Here is a 26,185-nt window from a genome sequence, read left to right on the forward strand (position 1 = left end):
TTCGGTCATAAGTTTAAGATTTGTCGTACAGCTGGGTTATTTTTTGATAAGCAATTAAGCATACTGTGGTTTTGCTACACATTATCTATATCACCTATGGCTTATAGCCTTACACCAATCTTATTATTAAAATTAGTAAATCATAAAATTTGGTGCACATATCAATATGGCTTTTATCTATTAAAAACGAATCAGCAACATATTATTTAAAAAACGACAACAATAATAATAAACTATTCCCCACTTTTTAACCATTTATCAGAATAAAAATGGGATAACATTTTAAAGAGTAAAAGATTTAAACTCTGAAGATTTAAGATCTCAGCATTTCAAAGATACCTCCTTTAATTTTATATTACTAAACAGAAGAATTCTAGACTATGGTTTTAATATCTAGAAAAATTATCCCTTTCAACTTAAAACAGATATAGAATATCCATCAGTGGCAATCACCGTACTGTTACATGTGTCTTAAGGTCTGCCCACTCCTTTCTACACGAAAGTGTTGCTTTCTAACTTCTTCCGGAACTTTTACCTCAACCACCATCTCTGCACTGCAGAAATCGGACTGTCCAAGAACGGGGCATAGCTATGCACCAAAGGAATAACCGTCTTTCCAATCCTCGCCCACACACTTTGATGGTAACTACCAGTGACAGGGACATGATACATGAGCTTTAGTAGCTGCAAGAACGTATGTAAACTGTGGGTTAGGAGCTTAGGGATCAGAGGGCAAAGTGGATTGCAAAATATAATAAAATATTTTTGTAGTTCAAATTTCAGTCTAAATTCTACAAAAAGATCATAAAGTATTTACCTCCAGATGGAAGTATCTTGTGAGCCACTTAATAAGAAGATGCAACACATATATAAGATTATTTTTCATTTTACCAATGGCAATACTATTGTTATAGGCGTGCAAACAAATTCCTTTCTAACTCTTACAAACATACATTGCACCAGAGGCATTCTCAGAGACCACCAGTCACGAGGGCATGTTCAGGGACCCTTTACATGAGAAGAGAGTTGCTATTGCTGCAATACACCTAAGTGGGTACCAAGGTCTTGGTATAAGTCATTTATGATGGGACATACAAAGGTCACTCACAACAGTTCACAAGTGCCTTTATAGCTAGGTTTGGGTAACTTGATACTGAGTTGGTTTTCAACAAGTTTAAAAAACTACAACAAAGCACCACAGTGTAGGCTTATTTTGATGAATGAGAAAAATGCAGGGGGCAAAATTAAGGAAAAATACCCTCAACAATTTTAAATATTAAACCTGCCATTTGGCTCATCCTTAATTAATATTCCGACTCGGCCACAGATCAACTAGACATGATTTTTGGCAATCAGCTTAAATGACATATAGCGCTCATGACCCATGGGCCGTAACTCAATTGATTCGCAGCACCGCTTTGTCTCCTTTTCAATTCGAGAGACGAGTCAAGGAGGACTATACTTGAAACTTCTATTTTAAGATTACAATAATACATAACTAGTAACTACAAATATAACTTATTCAATGATTCGCAAAATGGTGCAGCCAGAAGTAACTAAAGAAAACAAAACAGAAATATTTGTTGCAAATCTACTAAAACAACAAAGCACCCGTTTGGCATTGTTGTTGCAGGTAAAAAGACTGTTCTGGTAAAATTTAAAAAACTTCTCTGAACAATTTTTGGCCTAAAAACTGCTATTACAGAAAGGAGGTCCCCGTGCTTTTGAAAAAAAGATGTTTTTTAGCTTTTGCGGGAAGCAAATACAGTCTCAGTATCAAACTTCACCAAAAGCTTCATTTTGTTTATATTATACCTAAACCAATGTAAATATCAAAAAGTTACCAAACGCTTATGTGATTTCATTATCGATTTTTTTACCAACATTTTTTCCATCACAACAACAATCACAAACGGGGCCCAAGTAGATTTAGTTCCAAATATAATGACGGTAACATTTGCTACAATATTTTACTTCTGTTGAACCTATCAACTTCACAAGATCACTGTTCTCAACTAAGATACGACTTCTGAGCACAAATCCATGTTCTCTTACTAAATACATCATAGTAGCAGACAAATACAGCCACTATATCCTAACACCCAGGTGAATATATAAAATAACAAAACAAAACAAAGAGGAAGCTTAATAAAGTTTTAAAGAAAAAAAACAATGTAAAACACAATCATAATTGGAACAGACCTGCCAGTAAACGAATGTTTGTATAATGTTCCGCTGCCATCTGCATGGGAAAACTATAAGTCCTAATAGTTTGAAAATAATATAATTTTACTATCATAAAGAGCTTACAATAAAATATCAAGAAAAATTAAGTTATTAGTTACTGACGAGACAAGGGAGATGATTAAGAGAAATCCAATTCCAATCTCAGCTTGTGAAGAGAGTATGGCAAGGGTAGCTGTGTTTGACTCCACCCACACGCAGGGCTCTTCTAAGTACTTCCTGACCACCACCAAATATATTATTGATACAGAAGTATAATAAACAAATGCAAAGTTAGACAAGTTGCTGATAATCACTGATAAAAGATCAGAACAAAGGCCAAAGAATAGGTCCAATATATGGATAGGGTTTATAGTCTATGTTACCCGGACTCTACGATTTTGGCCTTGTACCCGTGTCAAACAGACATGACAAGGGTGTGGGTATGGGATCTCAGTCGGATTTTTCATATTGAAACCAGTCACTTCATCTTATAACAACTTAGGATCAGAATGATATAAAAGGCCTTACAACAGCTTACAACTTGTTTGTAAAGAGCAATATCCATACATGACTTCTTTTATGTTATTGGTAGAAGACATTAGTCATACATACTTTTTAAGATGTAAAATGGATAATGAACATATAAATTTTCCCTTATGATAAGCTTATATGCAGGGTCCCGCACCCGTGGTCGGATTTAGGACTCACATCCAAGAATCCCAATTTCTATAAAAATAAGTATCCAACACTTGGATCCACACCCATGTCGGACCGGCGTACCCGAGTCCAGGTAACTTAATTTATGGTGCAATACATACCAAAAATAAATCAAAAAAATAGCAGTACAGGAAACATATATGTTCAGAAATATAGAGCAATGATTACCAAAAATAATTACTACTAAAAGTATGGAGCATAAACTTAACAAAACAGGCATGACTATGTATTTACAAAATAATAACACAGGGTCTATTATTCTTTGCACATATCATCATACTTGATCATTAGGGACAGAGATATATTATCAATAGCACTACAGCATGCCAAGAAATATTGCATACCTATAAAGTGAGGAGTGGCTAAATTTTGATCTAAGGAATTTTGCAATGTGTTCAACCGACCGACACATGACAGGAAGCAAAGCAACTGCAACAGTATGAGTATCAGAATACCAGGTATAGGAGAAAAACAAAATATCCATATTGAAACAACACAGAAAAAGGAAAAGTTTAAGAAAGCAATCCTAACATTTGAGGGTAAGTTGTGAAGTGGCGAAAGGAAGGCAGTATACAAAGTATATAAAATCTTTGGTAGCAATTACTGACTGGAACCAGACTTGCATAGCTTGCAAATTCCATGCCCTTGGTTTCTGCAAACAAAGTTTTTAGGAAAAATATACACATTCATCATCAGCAAGTGTAATACGATACAATTATAAGAATTGGATAAGGCACCATAAGACATTACCCCATATGAGGAGTACAAAGAATATAGAGAAGAACATGCAGTGCCCATCAAGGCTAGCTTGTATGCTCTGTCAGAGAGACTTCTTGGCACAAGTGGAAAAACCGCTAGCACAGCCACAACAAAGACCTGCAGGAAAATATTAACTTTTGTTAGTGTTTTGTGCAGAAGCAGAAAGATTTACGTTATATATATTTTTAACACATTAACTTGCCTTTTTATAGGCTGAATGCAATTGATAACATATTCCTAGAAAATAGTGATATAATTTCTATAATATATCACTACTAACTTATTCAAAACTAATCTTCTAAACTAACTAAACTTATCCTAACAATTTCAAATAATTTAATACAATTCAAATAATTTTAAATTTTTTAAACAGCTTTAGTTCTATAATCCGTCTATTTTATTCCACTAATACAGGTTTCCAAGAGAACCTGAATATAACTTATTGGCACAAACACACATATGACAATATAAGGTTCTTTCACCGTCCAATTTGGGTTTATCAAGTATTCCTAATCCGTGTAATGGAAGTAGCTAGACGATAAAGTCGCATTTAGTAATATCAACTATAGTACTCACCACTTTCTTTGACATCTATGAAATAGTCAAATATACACTACTCCCTGCATTCTTAGATAGAATTTACTATACAAATGAAGACTTCCACTATTAAATTTTAATATTAAAAAAAAAAAGGAATTCCACAAGTCAGAAGGCACATATTTTAAAGCGAAGAGAACCGCATCTGACAGAAGATGTTAACTTAAGGGTTGCTAGAATGCTAGTTGCTAACAATAAGGTGTATTATCCAACATGATTTTTGATATTTATAGCATTACTACTGCATGTTCATATGTGTAAGCAATAAATCAGTTCAATACCCAAGCATTAACCGAGAAACTAATGGTTTGCTGATCCAAACGCAGAGAAGTTGGAGTGGAAGCCGTAGCCGAAGATGTCCCTGGTGCTCTACTAGTGGAGCCTAGGAAAAATATGAACATAGATTTAACCAAAACAGTAATGAAGTGGCGAAGCCATGAACGAACTTTAATAATCAGCCTTTTCTGTAACACAAGATACAACAAACCTGAGTTGCGTTGTCGTGTCTGACCATTTGGAGTCGATGATGTTGATGCAGAGGGCCTTGTTGTCTGAGAAGAGCTGCTTGTAGGCATAGGTTCAACGATCAAATCGGGATCCTGCAATTACATATTTAAAAAAAAAAATCTGAATGAATTGTTATTATCAATCATGCATATCCACAAGAACTCTTAAGCCTTGCACAAGCAATACTAAAAATTAGGGAACTCCTATCACAAGGCACTAAATTCAATATAATGACATCCAAGCACATGCTGCATCGAGAGCATTAAGATACTCCGATTCCTAATTAAAAATATACGGTACATCACACTTGTAAGTAGAGTCCAAAGAGTATTGTTTCCGTGAAGACCCCAACTTAGGAATTTCTATTCGACATTTATAGATCTTCAACCAAACATAAAAAAAATTCAAAATCTAAAAATAAATCATTTTCAATTAATTAATCAAATCTTGAATCTTGAATAGACAAGAATATGATCACCAGATTTGATACGCATATATAAATAAACACGTGAATATATGAGCAACTAGAACGATAACAAGGGGGCAGTGAAACTAACGATGTTGCGCTTGTAGAACTTGCGTTTGTAATGATCGACAACATCGGAGCGAGAAGACAAGTGGGGAGGGATGAGGATGTTGGACCAGTAATCAGACCACTTGGGATCGTTTTCGTAGTCATAAGAAGCCGCCGCAATCTTCTTCAGTTTCTGAGTTTCTTCATCTTCTCCCCCCATCGATAAGATATTTTATGTTCTGTTTCAGATGATGCCCACTACTAGTGTTTAGTCGTCTCCTTTTCTCTCTTTTCTCGGATCAATACGGCGCCGTTGCTCCTCTGCTTGGATTCACTTTCGTTCGAAACAACCCATCTTTTAATTTTTAATTTATTTGTTTACATGATTTATTTTGTTTGCTAAATAAATAGTAAACAAAAAATATAAATAAGTTGATTATGATGTGAAGAGCATCTCTAACGGCGTTCGTTATAATCTTTGGCTAAATGGAACCTCTAAGATGGGGTTAATTATCAACTGGATCATTTATTCCAGCACAATGTATCATCCGCATCACTGCGAAATTTTTGGTATCATATAAATCACTCAACAGACTAATTGTTGCATTCCGTTAAATCAAATTAAAAAAGCTAACAGTAGCAACTGAGGTGAAAAAATAACAGCTACTTTTGCTGACTGTGTATTCCATTTCACTTCATTCCCCCATAAATATAAGTGTGTGTATCCTGCGTTTTGGACTTGTACTGAAATTAAAAGTTTAATATTACTTTCTATTGTTATTAATATAAAATCTTTTGTCATATTTTTTTTTGTGTTTGATTTATTTACTTTCTAGTTTTATTAATAGAAAATCTCTTTTTTGTATTTAATTTATTTACTTTCTAGTTTTACTGGAATCGAAAGAATCAAGAGCTGCAAAATTTAAATAAAATTTAAAGACAAACATAAACTTAAGTTTCAAAATAACAAGCAAATGAGTAATGTTAAACATCATGGTTAACTTGAACTTAACGGAAAAAGTTAAATTTAACGTTTGTTTTGATTTGATTTGACGGCATGCAACCGTTAGTCTAATGAGTGGTGTGATAGAGCATATATTTATATATGCTTTTATATGATTTTATTCCCATAATTCTAGTATTTTGTAAATAATCGGGTAATTACTAATTGATTTTTAAGTGTTTAATGGCAGGAAAATAAATATTCCTACGTTGGATGAAACTAGCTTATTTGGGCTTTTATTTGATGGAAATTCAGACTTTATGGGCTACTTGCGCAGCAAATCTTGTTTGGGCCATAACTTGAGCTCTGAACGTCAGAATTGGGCGATTCAACAGCCCACGCGAAGATATCGGCATTTTCTACAAGTCCCAAGTGGTCCAGCAGTCAAAATCCAACTAGAGCAGCCCAGAATCAGGCCTGAAAGTCAGCCTGCGAATTTCTTTTCAGAATCCGAATTGTTTTAGGAAATTGAATTTGTTTTTCAAGAAAACCATTAGAAACACCATTATTATTAGGGTTTTGTATTATTAGAAACATATTGAGTATTGTGTGTATTGAGAGAGAGAGGTAGAGAAAGCTTTGGGAGATAACTTGAGCAAAGATTGAAGGGATTCAGTCCAAGTTCGAGAGATTTCGTCAAGTTGTATTTTCTTCACTCTTGTACTCTTTTGACATGATTTCAGTAATATATATTCGTGTTTTATTTAATTGTTATGAGTAACTAATCCTCTAATCCGAGGATTGGGGAGTATTTGTTGGCTTAATATGTTTGTGTGATCTAATATTGTGATTTCTCTATGTATGCTAATCTGTCATTGAGCGCGTAACACAGTTATAGGAGTCGCGAACCTGTAATTGTATCTGTAGGATTTATAATGAATCGGGAGAGGATTTATATTTCTTGTACATGATATGACAGACATAACTTGATTAATTAATCGAGAGATTATTAGGCGAGTTGTGAAACAGAAAATCCTTGGTTCGTGATAGCTTATAAGTTGGTTTTGATTGATCATGGGAGTGACTTCAAGATTAAATTATAGGTATTATTTTGTATCTTGGGAGAGAACATTATAATCCATAGAAGGATTGTTTTTAGCAGAGTAGAGACTTGCATATCACAATTGATTGACATTCATTGTAGCCAGCAAAGAAACCTGATTCTTGGATTGCTTTTTATCATCGTTAATTCACAGTTTTTAATTGCTTTATTAGTTTAATTTAGTTGATAGTAAAAACCACAATTTATTCTCCAAACTTCTAAATAGAAAGGAATAATATACTTGATTTGATATTGTATTCAGTCCTTCCCTGAGAACGAACTTAACATAAAATCACTGCAACATGGTGTATGTGAGACCAAAAATTTCGCAGTGATGCGGATGATATATTGGACTGGAATAAGTGATCCAGTTGATAATTAACCCCTCTAAGTCTAAGATATTATGTAAAATTTGCTAAACCTGTAAGATATTTTGCTTCAACGGTATTGGTTATATTGATTGACTATAATTTAAAAATGATATGTTATTAATATTTTAGATTATTAAAATAGAATATATTAGTTCAATATGATAATAAATGATGTGCAATCTTCCTGCAGATTTCTTACAGACTTGTAGATGTTCGACAAATTTAGCCATCCATAAGAGGCACAGCCGAGTACAACTGAGTATGGTTGGAATTGAATTTTTCGAGCTGTGACACTAAATTTTTTTATTTTTAATATGTAAACTCACATTTTAGCTAATGATTTTCAATGGTCGGAGATGCTATAAGTTTTTTAACAAGATGATATCTGATTAGCCGAGCGTCGCTGTTGATTTTTATATCATACACTATCATTTAGATTTTTAAATAATTATTGACTATTGATTCGCATCATCATAAAAAACTATTAATTTACATAAATTTCTGATAGATATAGGAATCAGTACTATTGTGATAATAAAATATTAAAAATCATATTTTAAAGTGATTGTTTATTTTTTTAATAAAATTTCAAGAATTAAAATAATTTAATGAAAAAAAATCAGGATTTTCAACTTTAATTCAGAAATTCTTACAAATTTGTAGACAAAGAGTACGAATAAACTGATTTGAGTTATATATCGTTATAAGACAATTATTTGGTTTATCATATTTATGAAATGAGATGGAGTGAGAATGAAATAATTTTTTTTTTTTTTTGAAACAAGAATGAAATAAATTTTATTTTCTAAAATGATGTTGATCAAAAAAAATGTCAACAATTTCATTTCTACATGTTTTCTTTTGATTTTTTATCATAAAAAATTTAAACACTTTCGTATTCGTATTTTTCTTGTTGGATGTTGATTCTCTCTTGTCACCACAAGTTAGAATGATTATAACAAGGCATTTCAAAGAAGATTACACTCTCTGCATGCTCCATTTTATTTCATACTAGCCTTTAACCCGTGCAAAGCACGGGCGGGTATAATTCGTAATTTATTAATTATAATTTAAATTTTAACACTATTTTATTAGTATTTTAGTATTAATGAATTGAATTTTAGTTAAATTATATTAACCAACTGATTATATCTTCTAACGGAAATTTAGCTTTCACAATTTATATTATTCAATTAATTTTAAATCAAATTTTTCATATTTCATATATCTTCATATGTTACGTGATGGTTCGTGTTTGTAACGAAATAGAACACGTTAGAGTTAAATTTTGAGTAAAATACGTTATAATTAAAAAGTAGCGTCTCTAATTATTTATATGTATTTTAGACAAAAGATATTAAAAATTGTATATTTATAATTACTTATACATTTGTCTATAAGTATTTTTTAATATTAATATATGTTATTAACAGTAGTTTCACCTTTTTCAACTAATTATAAATTATATTTAATAAGATATTAATATACATAAGGAGTGTTTTTAGTATATAAAACTGTTTAATAGATATCTTGTAGATTTTTAGTTTTATAGGAGAGTACCAAACCAAAATTTTGTATGATTACAAATTATACCCATGTTGGCTTTTTATAATATAGTATAGATTAACGCAGATAATCGATGATACTTCCAATAATATGATTAACCGCTTACCATATGAATAAATAAATTAATATCATCACTCATCAGCCACGTACATCTATTTTGAGATGCTCACGTCGGTGAAATGCAATTCGAGGAAATCTATCACCATCGATGGAGGAACATTGCCAACTTCCTTTAGATGGCCTTAACCAGTTGTGATTCCCATAAAAATATTCCCAAGATATTGTAAGAAAAACTCGATTCATTCCAGTAAATTGAAACGTTACTGATTTAGTAGTAGATTGCTTAACATGCTCATATCATCGTTTACGCAGAATCAATATATTACTCACCAGAACTCAAAATCCAGATTCATATGCAGGTGCTGCAGTAAAGGAGTTAACAATGGAACTCCGGCTTATAAATATGATATATGCTAGCAAGAATGCACTACAGACTGTTTATTTGTTTATATCATGTATAGAGATCAAAGGACATATAAAAGAAAACAACATATGAAGCAATCATAATACCAGTTGAGTCGCCAATAGAATAACTCCATTGTGTACATCAATAGTACTCATCGATCAGTTATAAAGTCCACTTAGTATCTTAGATCCGAGTGATGATTTGGCTAATGGCAATAGTGATTATACCAGCAGGATCTTCCATGAAACCCCTCTTCTTCTTCATCTTTACTGTGAATCCACCACAAGAGATTTGTAAGCGAGTTCCCATCATCGTACCCATTCAAGTTCCTAATCTTTTCTAAAGCAGCATGTTTGTCATAAATCCCTTCCAAGGCATACACGAAACCCTTCCACCCCTCTCCAACCCCTTCTCTAGCTAAAGCCGGTAAGGTCCATCCTACAAGCTCCTTTGTAAACTCCACATCAGAAAACAAAACCTCACTAATTGGTAGCAGAGGCAGGAGCTGAATTCCCAGCCTGCACTCTTTCCAATCAGGTGGAGCAAACCACAGCCCACTGTCCCTCTTGGTAGACCATAAAACACCAACCACCTTATTTTCCCTCGTGAACTCTTCAGGATACAATTTATCTCCCTCCCTCACATGCCACCAAGTTTGTGCTGATTGAATCTCCATTGCTGAAAGTGTTGAGCCAATAGCAACAAGATGGGTATCTCCGTATGCCAACCCCATTAAAGCAGCTGAATAGTAACCATTTAAAGCCTCACTTGTGCTCTCTTGGTTCCGGCCATCTGCAAATTCAGTCAACCCTCCAGCCCAAGAATGTAACTTCCACAAGTCAAAACACCTCAGACGAGGATAATTAGAATTTTCTCTTCTTCCCAAATTCATAAAGTCAGCCATTAGTGTATAAGCTTGTGGCTTAAACTTCCTTCCCCAAGCAGGGTCTATCTTGGCGAGCACTGCAATTCCATACAAAAAGTACCCAAGATGATAATGGTGATCATTGTATAGCCCAAACCCAAAATCAGCTCCGGAATCAGTAGACCCTTGTTTAGTCAGAATTCCACCCCATTTCCCATCATACAAGAAACCATTGTCCCCAAAAGTCCCATTTAACCACGGGTCAATTGTATCCTTCAAGAACTTCTTTATTGCTGGAATGACATCCGGGTAACACACCTCTTCAGCTATCAGTGCAAACCTCGCAGCCCTAGCCACCAATTTCCCATAGAAGTAGGAAGATGTTGTTCCTATCGTTGTTGAATTTAAATCCTCAACATCTTTGCGGAGTGCAGTACAAATTTCATCATATGATTCTTCTTTGACACCTTTGGTCGAATGCCAAGTTACCGAAACTGGATCAGTTTTCAACTCCCATGAATTTCCAACAACTCCAACAAGATCCCCATCAACACTCTTATACTTAAAATCCTCTAAAACAGTCACAGAACCATTCATTTCCAAAAGTTTAACATGTAGCGGGTGAGCAAGCATCAACAAATCCCCCCACCCTTTCTTCTCCCACTTATACTCCAACGAAAAAGGCTTCGTAAACAAAGCGTCACCGCTCACCGGATAACAAGAACTAAACCGATCAAGAACTTCCTCATACTGACAATTCGGTACAACAGCAAGCCTAATCACACCAGAAAATGCACTAGAAGTAATCTTATTAATGTCATTACTCAATTTAATCGGCGAAGAAGCATACAAGACCCAAGTCTGATTATTATTAAGCTTAATAGTATACTTAGTTCCAGAGCTATTAGGCACACATTCAAGAATAGCATGAATAGTAGAAATCACAATCTCCACACCATTAGTAGCAGCAAACGTAACAAAAGGGCTACCTCTGACAAGAAAGAACCTGAGATTACTCGACGGAAGATCCAAAGTGACACTCAGATCATTAAACGAAGATATCACATGTTTCGAATTCGGGTCAGGGTTATTCAGCACAGAGACAGTAAGATCCAATATAAAAACCTGGTAAAAGAAAGCAGGGCTAGAAAACACAGATGGGTAACAAACAGAAACCGATGAAAGTGAGGATTTGATCATGTAAGGGTGAATATATTCAGGCTGATCGCCATTCTTGAGCACAAAGTTTTGAAAGAATGAGTTAGTGGGCAGAGGGGTTGAGAGAAGATGAGGCGAAAAGAAAGCAGAAGGGTCAGGGAGGATTGTGGATTGGACTTTGGGGAAGAGGAATGGTTGGTTTGGTTGTTTGCGGTGGTGCAGCGGCGGAGACATGGTGGTTTCTTGAGGCGGTGAAGGAGGGTTTGATGGGGCTTGTTGTTGTGGAGGTTTACGAGGTTTTTTAAAAGGCTTGGTGGCTATGATCTTGACTCTTCTTCTGATCTTTTTCAACATATTAAGTTAATTAACGCGTGAAGAAATAAATAAGATTGATTAAAAAAACACTTGATTTGGGATTAGATAATGTGGGAAAAAACAAGAAGTAGTTGGGATGTATAGAATGAACAGAAGTCCAGGATTAATTGTGGCATGCTGACCAGGATAGTTTGTTGGGGTTTAAAGAGGAAAATGTGAAGCGAAGACGGAGGAAAAGGTGGATTGGAAGTGAGGTTAGTGGACTAAGGGGTTGTGTGAAAGTAAGGAAGATATGAAAACGAGGAAATCATGACAAGCAAGAAAACGCTGGTTTCTGTGTCTCTGTGTTTTGGATTTGGCACATAGGTGCCTTTCTGGTTTTGAAATCGTGGGATCAATTTTCTTCGACGGGTGTATTTGAGTTGGAATTTTAAAACTTTTTTTTTCATTTATGAAATACGGGGTATTTGATTGAAATTGTTTGAAATTCATTAAAATCGTAAGGTATTCAATTGAGATTTTAAATTATGCTACAAAATTTGGTGATATTCAATTGTGATTGTTTAAAATCTATTAAAATCTAATGGTATTTAAATGTTGATGGATTTTTTTGGATTTCATAAAATGATGGATTTTGTGGCATTATTCAGTATATTTTATATTTTTTGAAATCCCGAATCTAATTGTATTAGTGTCTATAATTGATTTCTTATGTATAATATTAATCGACAGGGCCTCATTGGTAAATGCTACAAGATCTCGTGCACCGGAACCCATGGTTATGGACCCGAATCCATTAGTATGGAACAATTTTTTATCCAAGCGAAATTCCCTAGTATATGAAAGGGTGAAAAAAGTGCTTTCGTTGCTCTGAAATAAGAAGCCTTCGTATCTTAATGCACGTATTTAATTTATTCGGAGCTATCAGAGCGGGATCCACTTTTTGGGGAATATGAGTCGAAGCGATAACAAAAATATTTCTAGCGGAACACCTTTCCCAATCCCTGGAGAGATGGTTCACTAATAGACCGAGGGAATTTGACTCAGCCAAAATTCATAAGATTTTGAAACATTGTGCTTAAATCCTATCAACTCATGACATTTTATAAAGAATACGCACAAAATCAAAATCACATACAATCCATTAAAATTAATAGACTAAAAACAATCTATTAAAATCTCAATCGAATACACCCTCTTTAGAGGAAGTCCGGCGCTAATCTATATGAGCTACTAAATTCATATTTAGGTAATGTATCAAAAATGAGGCATTTGAACAATATCCTGATGATTATCTAAAACACTAGCACATTCTCGAATCTTGCGAGCATTACCCATTTTTAGGTATTGGAATTGCTATTGGAGTTTGGACTCAAAGTAAATTATCTAAATCACCAGACCCGCTATCTATATTATACTATAATAAACTAACACTGGTATAACTTGTAGTCCAAAATTTTAGATATAATTTTTGGTTTGATACTCTCCCTCCGCAACTAGATATCTACAATGTAGAGATCTATTACTCTTACATTATTAAACAGTTTCGGATATTAAAACACTCATGACAATATATTATTATATAATATTTCACAAAAGAAATTATAATGATGTTAAAAATAAAATTGTAAACATATAATTTTGAATATCTTTTTTTAACAAAAACCTTCCGAAAACTCTTTTTAACTCTAACATGTTCTATTTCAATACAAATACTGTTGCACAATAAATATTTTTTTTTTCATACATACGAAGATAAACGAAATATGAAAAATCTGATTTAAAATTTATTGAATGATAAATTATCACATTCAACAACATAAAAATATTTATAAATAGATAATAAATTGTAAAAGCTAAATTTTCGTGAGAAAATATAATCAGTTGGTTAATACAATTTAATTAAAATTCAGTTCATTAATATTAAAATATTAACAAAATAATGTTAAAATTAATTAAAAATAGTAAATTACGAACTATATAAGCGCTCGTGCTTCGCACGGGTTAAAGGCTACTATATTATTATTCGATAATTAGATAGGTAACTTGTTGGACTTGCTTACTTCCCAAAATTTTAACTCTACGAATTTTAAAATCTCAATTGAATATATTTTTTAATTCTCATTATTTTTAATGTATATAAACAAAATAAATTTACTTGTTGATGTTGTGGGATTTGAATTAATAAATTCGAAGGTATTGAATATAATTTTTTTTATAATTATTTCAAATATATTTTTTGTTTGATATAAAATTTGAGTAAAATATATTAAAAAAAAATATATTTCTGCGATCCACGTACCGGGCCTCTTCAACGGACTGAATCCGACCCGAATAAGCTGGGTTGACACTCAGGAAACTCAACAATAGAAATTTTGGTAGCGAGCAAGAACCAAGACGAAGATTGTAAATATTTAGCAAAAAAAAAAAGGATAGAAAATGGCAGGATTGCTAGCATGGGCAGCAGATGTAGTAAGAAAAACAGGTGTTAGCGATGATGAACAAGACGACGTCGCTTTTGATTCAATCCCCTTGATTTTCACTCCCGAACAACAAAAATATGTTCGAGATTTGGATCAAAAGGCCAATTCACTCACTCGTTCCATTCAAGATTTGCGCCTCAGACTCCCCCCTCCTGATATTTCAGAGCGTCTTCCTCATTTACACGCCCATTCTATTGCATCTAATGCTGCCCTTGCTCTTCAATTGAATGCTCATTCAGCCACTAAGGAACAGGTGATGATTTTCTTCAATTGCTGTGATTCTTTGTTTTTTATTGTCAAATTTGCAGCTTTTGTTGTTTTTATTTGTGGGTCTGGATCTTTTTCTAGAATGAGGTGTTTTTAGCTTGATATGTGTGATTTTACACATACACTGCACTTTCTGGCGATCCTTGCTCTGGAGACTGAAAGACAGGTTTAGAATTGTCATTTGTTCGTATTTGGTGTTTAGTTATCAGTTAAGAATTATTACTTCTATCGACAAAATGTACAAATTTTGTTGTTTTTCTCTCTGGGTTTAGGATTGTGAACTAGTAGAAGAAGAATGCATTATTGAGAAAGAGTTTGTTTCTTATTCGGACACTGAGGTGTTCTGGAACTTTTTCGACAATGGGGTGTTTTAAATATGATACAAGTTAAGAATTTTAAGATGTTTTGTCCAATTTCAAACGGTCTTCTTGATTTGAACTAATGATGTGAAAATTAAACATCAGATCCATGTTCTTGTAGGCACAATTAAGAGAGATTACTTTACAAGAAGAAAATGAAGCACATCTAAAGGCTATATCAAACTGCGAGAAGAAGATACAGGAGAAATTGCAGGAAGCTGATCTTCTTCAGAATAAGTTAAAGGTTAGATCTTTACTGCCAGGCTTTGTATATTAATAGAGAGCATATCACATGTGTAGCCCTAGTTTGTTAATTTTTATCCAACTCCTCAGTGCTCAAATGTTTTTGCCTTCCATATATATGATTTTCTATGTATCATGTAAGGGATTATATATTTTGCGTTCTGTAATATTACGCTTCTAAGTGGCGCGAATATGAATTTGGTATTTTGTAGGATTCAGTTGTGAGTCAAGAACAATCATATTCTGAAGTGTTTGTGGTTCCATGCAAAGAGATTCCCTTTGAGAACCAACTTAATTCACACATTTTAATTTCCTGTAATAGGTTTATGGTCAGGATCTTTTAGGTAAAATGTGGGTTTATTTACAGGGGTTGTTACCATTATTGTAGAACAATTATAGGGCCTATCATCCCTCTGGTTCTTCTCATTTCAGAACTACAAGTTTACACATTACACCTCGCGTCTAAGCTGTATGCATGTATTCTGTACATGTCATGTATATGTATCTGTATTACCTGTTTAATACCTGCGTACTTGTTGATGCATCATCTTTATAAATATATACTAAACAGGAAATGGACTTGGCTGAAAATAATCTGAAGGCTGAACTGGAAAATGTTCAAGCTTCACTGGATGCTGAGGGATCCGGTGACATGATTGATTCAGCAGTTAAACCTAAAGCCGTAGTAGAAGCTAAAGGGAATATAGAAGCTCTTCTAGAAAAGTTGGATAGAAAGAAAAGAGAACTGGTTAGTTGAATGTTTTTCTTTATCAATTATTTATTTTTGTTTTCAAGTTCATTGATAAAATAATGAATCCTCTTAGGGCTCAATGGAACTGATTGTTGAGAATTTGGAAATTAAGTGGGCAGAAGTGCAACAAAATGCACTAAAGCAGCCTAGGCCAGGTACTGTGCATCATCACTGTGTTTGTGTGTGAATATATATATATATATATATATATAGGAATATAGGAGGAAGATCCTAAGAAAACCCAGCTTATCAAGAAAACCGAGAAACCCACTTAATCACCGTTGATTTTATAAATTGTAATTCATCAGAAAAATTAATCAAATCTAATTAATAAGGATAGTATGGTAATCTTCTACCTATATTTAATGCATTCAATCAATACTGTGTATTTAATGCATATAATCAATACATTTCCTTCTCCGAAAAGATTTGTACCAAATCTTACTTTGGTATTCACACTACAACAATCAAACTTCTATATACTGATTATAATTTTAAAATATACACATTATTTGACTAACATAAATAATAAGTTATGCAATTAATTGATTTCCTTTTCTATATTATTCGTATCCTAATCAATCCGCCAGGCATTTAGTGTGTCTTAAATTTGAATTTCAAATTTTAAATTTCAAAAGATTCACCTTCATTTAGGTATTTATTTTTATCTATGATTTTCTGACGTAGGAAGTTTCTTTAAGTGTTCTTTTAGATATTATTATATTTTGTATCAGGATTCTTTTAAAAATTCGACTATATATTATTCGATTATATTTGAGCAAACATTTCACAATAATATAAATTTATTAAAATATCAATTTAAAGATTCTACTATATATTATTCTACAAATGTGAGTGAACATTTATCGGAATCTCGTAATATTATAATATTTCAATGTTCAACTAAGTGTTCACGTGTCTTTTAATCTTTATTATTTTGTTGTATTCAACCAAACATTTTAAAGAATCTCCATATAAAAAAAGGGTATCTTTAATAAAATCATAATCTAATTATTCTTTTTAATCTATAATAATAATAATAATTTAACATTACTTTAATGATTGAGCGAAAAAAATGATAATGAAATTAATATTTAGAGTAATGTATAAGTGAACATCTACTAGAATCTCAACATACTATTATGAGATAGATATAATTTTAAAATATACACATTTTTTGACTAACATAAATAATAAGTTATGCAATTAATTGATTTCCTTTTCTATATTATTCGTATCTCAATCAATTAGCCAGAGCATTTAGTGTGTCTTAAATTTGAATTTCAAAATTTGAATTTCAAAATTTGAATTTCAAAAGATTCACCTTTATTTAGGTATTTATTTTTATCTATAATTTTTTGACGTAGGAGGTTTCTTTAAGTGTTCCTTTAGATATTATTATAATTTTGTATGAGGATTCTTTTAAAAATTCGACTATATATTATTCGATTATATTTGAGCAAACATTTCACAATAATATAAATTTATTAAAATATCAATTTAAAGATTCTACTATATATTATTCTACAAATGTGAGTGAACATTTATCGGAATCTCATAATATTATCATATTTCAATGTTCAACTAAGTGTTCACGTGTCTTTTAATCTTTATTATTTTGTTGTATTCAACCAAACATTTTAAAGAATCTCCATATAAAAAAAGGGTATCTTTAATAAAATCATAATCTAATTATTCTTTTTAATCTATAATAATAATAATAATTTAACATTACTTTAATGATTGAGCGAAAAAAATGATAATGAAATTAATATTTAGAGTAATGTATAAGTGAACATCTACTAGAATCTCAACATACTATTATGAGATAGATATAATTTTAAAATATACACATTTTTTGACTAACATAAATAATAAGTTATGCAATTAATTGATTTCCTTTTCTATATTATTCGTATCTCAATCAATTAGCCAGAGCATTTAGTGTGTCTTAAATTTGAATTTCAAAATTTGAATTTCAAAATTTGAATTTCAAAAGATTCACCTTTATTTAGGTATTTATTTTTATCTATAATTTTTTGACGTAGGAGGTTTCTTTAATTGTTCCTTTAGATATTATTATAATTTTGTATGAGGATTCTTTTAAAAATTCGACTATATATTATTCGATTATATTTGAGCAAACATTTCACAATAATATAAATTTATTAAAATATCAATTTAACTATTCTACTATATATTATTCTACAAATTCGAGTGAACATTTATCGGAATCTCATAATATTATGATATTTTCATGTTCAACTAAGTGTTCACGTGTCTTTTAATCTTTATTATTTTGTTGTATTCAACCAAACATTTTTAAGAATCTCCATATAAAAAAATGGTATCTTTAATAAAATCATAATCTAATTATTCTTTTTAATCTGTAATAAAAATAATAATTTAATATTACTTTAATGATTGAGCGAAAAAAATGATAATGAAATTAATATTTAGAGTAATGTATAAGTGAACATCTACTAGAATCTCAACATACTATTATGAGATAGATAGATTTAAGTAAAATTATAACTAAATTGGAAGTTGTTAGGTGTTCCGTTTATTGATCATATATAATATGTGTTCTTTTTAAATAAAAAAATAATTAAATTAACATAATTTATTTAATTAAGTGATAATTAATTAAGATTCTACTAATTAATATTATAATATTAATATTATAAATTTACTAAAAATTGTATACAATGACTTAAGTTATAATTTTACTTACTTCTATCTCATAACAGTATGTAGAGATTCTTGTAGATGTTCACTTGTACATTACTCTGAATATTTATTTCATATTAGAAAGTACAATTAGATCATGATTTTATTAAAAGATATCATTTTTTTATATGAAGATTCTTTAAAATGTTTGGTTGAATATAATAAAATATTAAATATTAAAATACACGTGAACACTTAGTTAAATATTAAAATATTATAATATTATGAGATTCCGATAGATGTTCACTCAAATTTGTAGAATAGTGATCTATATTGTGATATTTGATGATATCAATCAAATCTAGTATATATGAAATCTTTTTGTAACATAAAAATACATTAAATTAATGACATTAATTTCATATTTAACGAGATCTTCCTCTTAAAGAATCTTTCCGTAAAATATTTCCTTAGTTACTTGATGTGGGTTGGTCCTTCCAAGTTTAATTGACCAAATTTAATTTTTTCTAAATTAATATTTTTTGTCAACAAATTTATAGTACAAGCAAAATAAAAAAACACCTAATAAAAATTTCATTATACTTTTTAAATGTATAAAATTACTGAATTCGATTTTTTAAATGTATAAGATCTAATTGAATTCCTTTAGATGTTTATATTCATAATAATAAAATATAACTAGATTCCATTAACTATTTTATGCAGATTTTTGAAAAAAATAAAAGATATATTGAGTTGTACAAGATATCATAAATAAAAGATATGCAAATATTTGAATAAGATTCCGTCCAAGATTGTCTAGATTTTTGATTCGGGTAGAATTTGATTGATATTAGATTGACATTATTGAGTTGACATTATTGAGTTGTGCAGCATACCAAGAATAGAAGATATGCTGATATATAAATAAGATTATGTCCAAGATTGCCCCTCTAAATTTTAAATTAAATTTATTATTCTATTTTATAATCAACGGCATCTAAGAGGGTTTCTCGGTTTTCTTGATAACTGAGTTTTCTCTGGAACCTCACTCTATATATATATATATATGAATGTTAGCAAATAGCCCGAGCCCTTATAAATTTTCCTTTTCTGGTCTAGATAGTGTATATGATGCATAGCAACTTACGTGGTTATGACACGAGATTAACAGCACGATCAGAACATTGATAAACATTGTCGCCAAAAAAAATACTGGTCACATAGTATTCCTTTCTTACCTCCGTCAATGAAATTTTTGTAAAAAAAACTGTTGCCGCTGCTACTAATTCTAGGTCTGCCTTTGGTTTACTGCCTGTTTTATTGCTTTTACATCGTATGTTTTCCTAAGTTATAGAATTACCTAAGTTATAGAATTACCTCGAATGTTGGCAATTAGAATATAAATGCTCTCTAGCTCCTAGTCTTAGAATATGCATTTGATTGTTTTTTTATTTAGAAACTGGCCATTGGTAACATATCCATGCAAGCCCTCATAAATCACAAGTGTCTAAAATTTTCCCAACTGGATTAAAACTTTTGGTGACAAATGAATATGTTTTGAAAGATGCTCTTGGCAAAAGAGATGACTGTGTTAATTATATCATGATGAGTAATAATAGGGATTTGATGTATTTTCAGCTGAAAGAGAAAAAATATTGGACAGACAGCTTCACAGCCTTATTGAGCAACTAGCATCAAAGCAGGTTTGTGATTTTCAATGCTTCGTTGAAATATTTTATGTATACTGTAGTTAACATATCTGCTTTGCCAAGTTGATCAAGTGTTTTATGGTCTTCATGCCATTCATGTCAGGCACAAGCAGAAGGATTGGTCAATGATATCCATGTGAAGGAGATCGAACTAGAAAGCCTAAATGGATTGTGCAGGCGAATTGACACAAATACTGCAGAGATGAATGCTACCAGAAACAGGTATAACAGGACAAACTCTCAAAAGGGACCTCTCTATTCTGATTATATTGTTGATCCATACGACAAGCCTCCTTATAATGCTAGTGGCCGAGTTGAGAGCCTGCAGAGGCAAATGCTGATGAGGTCAGCTTTTGTGCTGTACATTTTATTGCTTCACATCCTGGTATTTATCAAAATATCTTTTTGAAGGTCTTCTTGTAATACAAATTATATTAGTCCCCCTTATAAGTGGATCAGCTTTATTACATTGCGCTCCAGCATGTACATACTACACGCACGTTTTAAATTTTAATGAAATACTATTCGACTACTGATTTATAAATTTTGCTTGTTTCATATTGTTTGAGCTCTTGTTTGCTTGTTTTCAATTCCTATTGCTGCACTTTGGATCCCTTCAGCAATTCTTGCACAAAAACTTGTAAACTTTGAGTTTTGAGGGTATAAAGTATTAAGCCACATTAAAGTAGATAATCAATAAAATAAATCCTTCCAGGCTCCAGCATAATGGTTTGAACAATACTTTAAATTGCTTCTTAAAAAACATAAATTTAAACATATATTAGCATTAGATATATTGGAATCAAAAAACTTATATCTCTGGTTGGCACTCTGCGGTACTTATATGTCAGCATTAGATATAATGGAAATAAAAAATTAATCTGGTTGGCTCTGTGCGGTACTTTCTTCCCTTTATCTGTCTACTTGCCCAATTCTTTACATGTAGCCGGAACACACTTGGCTTTTTCATCGAAGTACACAGTTCCTTATTCTCTGCAAATTTGGATTTTAATCTCATCCACCACTTTGTCTATATCAACCTTGTATAGCCTCAGGTTTTGCCGAATATTTTAAGTATATTGATGGGAATGGCCTTCTTGGGTCGGGAAAATAGTTCTTTTTCCTGTGTTTGCAGTTAAAATAGCTTTTGAACTGCAATGATTTTTTCAGCTTTTGAAGAACTGTGGAATGGGACGTGGAACAGAATAGTTTGTTGAAAGAGATTGATTAATGATGATGCTTTCTCAAAAGAAATCTAGAAGCAAGAACTGAAATATAAGAAAATGGTTTCAAGGTCTGTTTCAATAAATGCCCACAGACTTTGATGAGACATCTAGAATTTTAATCTGGGTTTTAATTGAGGCATGTAAGTCTAACTGATGTTGGATACTATGTCCGGATTACTCCCTCACAAGTTCCCGTTACCAGTCATGATAGAAAAATTACTGTAAAGTGCATCAATATAAAAGTAAAGTATGTAATGTTAACTTTGGATATAGATATTACCCAAATTATGCAGATAATTTGAACATGTTGCATTGAGATTATGAAATTATTGGAAACTTGTATTGTAATGGTCCCGCGTTCACTTTTACTGGTAGATTTTGTATATACAAGTACCAGAGTTCTTTTAAGAACTATCAAATAGCTTCACAATAATCAAGCTCTGCACTCCTATACTTCATTCTTCATATCAATTAGAGAAATGATAGAAGAAACCTGTAGTAGTAATGACCCGTAAAGTTGTAAACAGAAAATTACATGTTTGTCAGTTGTCATGAATGGTCTTGCTTTCCTACAGGTAGAACCTTTTAATTCCAGTCCCAGTTCTGGAATTATGATAGCGAGTTTGTTTAATGGATGTTGGTCCAGTGGAGTTATTGTTGTCCATGATGGTCATTAAGGCCATTTGCTATCTAAAAGTGGGATGTTTCCTTGCAGAACTTGATTTTCTAATTTCTATATTTTAAGTAATATTTTGATTTAACTTATAGGAGGGTAAAGATTAGCCTCACAGTGACTTAGGGAAAAGAATGCAAATAAATGGGACCAGAGTGGAAAGTAATTGGACCACAATAGCATTACTCATTTTGTCACTGAAGAATCATATGGAGAAAATCCACCTCAATTTGATGACCTGCTAGTACTACTTTCTTTGTTCATGTTTCTGCATCTGGATTGTCTAAAATTGTAGATGTTCATTTGTAGTGAACTCTTTTGGTGAATGATTTTCATAAATGATTATTATGTGCATTTTCTTATAAATGCAGTTTTATATTTATCTTCCATACGGAAAATGTTTTGAGATTTAAGTAGGTAATAGACACTTCATAATCAAGTCAAGTACTTCTTTATAAAATCTCATGATACAATGCTTACTATTGCTTACAACAGATGCAAAACTTCTAGGGGAAAAAACAATCAAGACAAAGGAAGTCACTTCAAAAGCTCTACAAGTTTAATGTATGAAAAAAAAACTGAAAGCAAAATGGTGGAATATTCTTTTTGCCTTTCCCTCCTATTGTACATTCTAGTTTCGAACAGAATCATTAATGGAACTTGAAACTACCTGGTCCAATGTTGTCCTGTTTCGACTGTAGTAGTTTCTCCTCGTACGTTCTCCGGCCTTCTGTCTTCATCACCTGAAGCAATATATCACTCCAAGTATCAATTGGTCCAGGTAAACACCAATGAACACAATCATTATATAGTGTCCTGTTATCATTTGGCCAGTGACCATATCTCCCAGGATGACCATCTGGTCTTAACAGCATTGCTGGTGTTAAATCCAGTAACCTGAATCTCTTTCCTGTTCTCTTGGCTTCTTGTTCTGCAACCTTAAATTCCTCTCTTTGTGTCATGTACAATTCTAAATTTATCCCTTCCATGCTTACCTCGTTGCTCTTGAACGGTTTTCTTCGGACACAATCACCACCATCATTCCAACTCCCGTTTTCAAAATGCATTGGTGAGTAAGTCCTCAAATATGTTACACCCTTGAACTTCTTCAAGCTGTTAATCGCTCTAAAAGCAGTTCTCAGTGCTTTTTTGTATCCATATGTCATTGGATAATCGGTTATCTTCTCTATCTGACAAAATCTGCAGCCAACTATCTGACCCTTTTCATAGTATATACCAGGACGGCTGAACCAGTGGCCAGCATTAATGATCACGTGATCAAAATCTTCAATTTGGGAAGTCCATTTTGTATCAAATTCGTCAAGGTAGAGGTTGAAGAGGCCAGCGTGAGTCGAATCATTAAATTTTGCTTCTTCTGTCTTCACCAAGAAGGGTGATGAAAATGTTGATAATGTGAAATTGTAACCAACATATTTCCACCTTATAAAATTTTGATCTGATGTGTATGAATTCTCTATAGGAAATTCCACCTGTAAGATGTGAAGGAAATTAAAATTTTTGATGTATAATACAAATAACATAAACTGATGTCATGTCATCAAGATTGGAAACTTTACCTACTAAAATGTAGGTGACATATTTATGTATAGACATCATCTCTATTGTTATTTCAATAACGTCACTCCAAGTCTCAACTGCTCAAAGGTATATACTTATGAGGCCCAAACATCCCTCTAATTCATTCACAGTGGCTCCTACTTATAAATCAGCCTTCTTAATTCCATCAGCTAACACATTAATGTTGTGTTTGGTTGGGGTGAATGATTCCGGAAGGAATGGAATGAAAAATGAACTATCTTATGGACAATTTTGAAGAAATTTCATTCCTTTCTCCATTCCGTTTCTTGCACCATGTGGTAGATATCACACCTTCAATTTGAGATGGAATGCTCCATTCTCTCCCATCCTCAATTTCTTCTCAAATCTCATCATAGCAATTTTGCACTTCCTCAAATTTTTTTCAAAACTTCATTCCTATCTCTATTAGTTTCAACTATTTTTACTCATTCCATTCCATTCCATTTCATTCTCCCCAACCAAACACAACATAAAGGAAACCATAATAACTATCTGAATTAAGATACATCTTCCCCTTAAAGATTACTGTAAAATCATCCGGTAACTTAATTATATCAGCTAAATGATGCTTGTCTCAAACTTCAACACACAGCTTCAATTACGACAGTATTACTGCATACACTTGTCACTTGTGTATGAAGTAATTATGTTTATATGTATAAACTCTTTATGGACAGTGAATTTAGGAAAAACAGAGAAAAGGGAATAAAAAGTAATGGTATGTGATAGTAGCCTCATTTTCAAGTTTTCAACCTTGGCCGACTCTTTACGCATACAACAAGTCATGTGCAAAAGTTCCCGAAATATGTGTTCTACACTTCTCTAACTTTCGCACACAGTAACAATACATGAGAAATTTCTAGTAGTTATGTCATTGTCACATTCCACCTAAATATCTCCAAACTCTTCAACTACTCCATGGTGACTTTCCAGCAATTGTCCTTAACCTAATGCCTTAATTTTCAATTAACACATCATATCATATGGACTAGTTTCTCAACCAAAAACATACATGTACATTTAATATAGTCATGCTTTATAATTTTCCGCCCTTAATTAGCGCCGCTAATATGTTCCAATCAACATCAAGAGTAGACCTACTCCCTGTTTTATGTATGCGCAGATTTGACTAAGCAATTTCGAGATCAGAGTAAAGTCTCTTGGCGTACGCAAAATTAGTGGAAAATATGAGTACTAACTTTAGACCATCAGATAATAAATAAATAAATTATGTGTTATACTGAATTGCAATTAACAAACGCGATGGATTTTTATCCGTTGTCTGTACTCTTGAATTCGATTATCACTCACTCGAAAACTTAACATTTTCAAGGCACGTAAGTCTAAATATTCAAAAAAGAAGCACAAAAATGTAAGAGGAATTGGTACCGGGGATAACATGCAGATCAAAGATTGGAGCTGGTTCCTCCCAAGTGAATCACCGACAAAAGTTAAAGACTTATCTCTAACAAGTTCAAGAAACTGATACGGATTAAACCTCGGAAGCTCACACTCATCCGGCTTCCACTTCCACTTCATATAATTCAAATCAGGCTTCCCATACTTGACACAATTCTGATGTTCATGAATGGCCCAACACGACTCGTTCGTGTAATAAGGCGGCTGATCCGTGGGGACCCACTCCCCGGTAAAAATGTCACAATCCTCGTGCTCAGTGATGACTATGGAGCTGATGTTGGCGTGGTCCGGCGGAAAAGAGGATTCCGGCGAAGGGGTGGCCGGGAGAGTGGGGTGGGGGGAGGAGAAGGCGCGGAGAGGGTAGTAGAGGGGGATGAGAGTGAGGAGGAGGAGGGTGGAGATGAAGAAGATGATGAGTTTGGAGAATTTGGGGTGGAAGAGGGGAGTGTGGTTAGCGGCAATATTGTTGGACTTCATTGAAGGAGTTTGTGTTTGGCTAATGGTGACTTGGGATTGGGGACAGGAGAGGTGGTTAATGGTTATGTAAGAGAGAGAAGAGAAGAGTGTCACTCATATGTGTCGGTTGTGGTTAGATATTTGATGCAACCTTCGTCACATCTGTCAGTATGTGTACCGTACACGCTCAGTTTAGATCGGTCGAGATTGTTGGACGGTGA

At 32.7% G+C, this 26,185-nt stretch overlaps 4 protein-coding genes across 6 annotated transcripts; 1 reads left to right on the plus strand and 3 right to left on the minus strand.

Annotated features, from left to right (window-relative positions):
• Positions 1 to 321: 321 nt before the first annotated feature.
• LOC108210104 (uncharacterized) lies at positions 322 to 5,668 on the minus strand. The gene is made up of 9 exons (XM_017381370.2): positions 5,364 to 5,668; positions 4,787 to 4,898; positions 4,581 to 4,681; positions 3,694 to 3,819; positions 3,475 to 3,595; positions 3,288 to 3,372; positions 2,350 to 2,463; positions 2,203 to 2,242; positions 322 to 684 (listed from the first exon to the last, which is right to left on the minus strand). Exons 1-9 carry the CDS (start codon positions 5,538 to 5,540, stop codon positions 532 to 534), a joined length of 1,029 nt encoding a protein of 342 aa, XP_017236859.1. The 5' UTR covers positions 5,541 to 5,668; the 3' UTR covers positions 322 to 531.
• Positions 5,669 to 9,725: 4,057 nt separating this feature from the next.
• On the minus strand, positions 9,726 to 12,387 carry LOC108210144 (glucan endo-1,3-beta-D-glucosidase 1). The gene has a single exon (XM_017381414.2). It carries the CDS (start codon positions 12,143 to 12,145, stop codon positions 9,974 to 9,976), a length of 2,172 nt encoding a protein of 723 aa, XP_017236903.1. The 5' UTR covers positions 12,146 to 12,387; the 3' UTR covers positions 9,726 to 9,973.
• A 2,087-nt stretch (positions 12,388 to 14,474) lies between these two features.
• On the plus strand, positions 14,475 to 22,879 carry LOC108209562 (uncharacterized). 3 transcript variants are annotated; one of them, XM_017380528.2, is made up of 7 exons: positions 14,475 to 14,842; positions 15,337 to 15,459; positions 16,030 to 16,206; positions 16,283 to 16,364; positions 20,521 to 20,585; positions 20,695 to 20,936; positions 22,586 to 22,879. In XM_017380528.2, exons 1-7 carry the CDS (start codon positions 14,546 to 14,548, stop codon positions 22,614 to 22,616), a joined length of 1,017 nt encoding a protein of 338 aa, XP_017236017.1. In that variant the 5' UTR covers positions 14,475 to 14,545; the 3' UTR covers positions 22,617 to 22,879. The 3 variants fall into 3 exon arrangements, with proteins under 3 accessions (XP_017236017.1, XP_017236018.1, XP_017236016.1); XM_017380529.2 differs by lacking the exon at positions 22,586 to 22,879 and adding an exon at positions 21,762 to 22,165 and having other exon boundaries at positions 14,476 to 14,842; XM_017380527.2 differs by lacking the exon at positions 22,586 to 22,879 and having other exon boundaries at positions 14,476 to 14,842; positions 20,695 to 21,149.
• A 43-nt stretch (positions 22,880 to 22,922) lies between these two features.
• LOC108209561 (protein trichome birefringence-like 19) lies at positions 22,923 to 26,102 on the minus strand. Its single transcript, XM_017380525.2, has 2 exons — positions 25,479 to 26,102; positions 22,923 to 23,980 (listed from the first exon to the last, which is right to left on the minus strand). The coding sequence occupies exons 1-2, from the start codon at positions 25,983 to 25,985 to the stop codon at positions 23,141 to 23,143; spliced, it is 1,347 nt and encodes a 448-aa protein (XP_017236014.1). The 5' UTR covers positions 25,986 to 26,102; the 3' UTR covers positions 22,923 to 23,140.
• Between the last annotated feature and the right edge of the window lie 83 nt (positions 26,103 to 26,185).

Source organism: Daucus carota, chromosome 2, assembly GCF_001625215.2.
Source record: "Daucus carota subsp. sativus chromosome 2, DH1 v3.0, whole genome shotgun sequence".
Classification (NCBI taxonomy): Eukaryota; Viridiplantae; Streptophyta; class Magnoliopsida; order Apiales; family Apiaceae; genus Daucus; species Daucus carota.

Excerpts from the sequence above, each read along its gene's own strand:
- LOC108210104 (XM_017381370.2), bottom strand. The coding sequence starts at position 5,540 with ATGGGGGGAGAAGATGAAGAAACTCAGAAACTGAAGAAGATTGCGGCG. Across the intron at positions 4,682-4,786 it reads GACACGACAACGCAACTCAG|GCTCCACTAGTAGAGCACCA; the intron begins GTTTGTTGTATC and ends TATTTTTCCTAG. Across the intron at positions 2,243-2,349 it reads TTAATCATCTCCCTTGTCTC|ATGGCAGCGGAACATTATAC; the intron begins GTCAGTAACTAA and ends TTTCCCATGCAG.
- LOC108210144 (XM_017381414.2), bottom strand. The coding sequence starts at position 12,145 with ATGTTGAAAAAGATCAGAAGAAGAGTCAAGATCATAGCCACCAAGCCT.
- LOC108209562 (XM_017380527.2), top strand. The coding sequence starts at position 14,546 with ATGGCAGGATTGCTAGCATGGGCAGCAGATGTAGTAAGAAAAACAGGT. Across the intron at positions 16,207-16,282 it reads ATAGAAAGAAAAGAGAACTG|GGCTCAATGGAACTGATTGT; the intron begins GTTAGTTGAATG and ends GAATCCTCTTAG. Across the intron at positions 20,586-20,694 it reads AGCAACTAGCATCAAAGCAG|GCACAAGCAGAAGGATTGGT; the intron begins GTTTGTGATTTT and ends CATTCATGTCAG.
- LOC108209561 (XM_017380525.2), bottom strand. The coding sequence starts at position 25,985 with ATGAAGTCCAACAATATTGCCGCTAACCACACTCCCCTCTTCCACCCC. Across the intron at positions 23,981-25,478 it reads TGATCTGCATGTTATCCCCG|GTGGAATTTCCTATAGAGAA; the intron begins GTACCAATTCCT and ends CACATCTTACAG.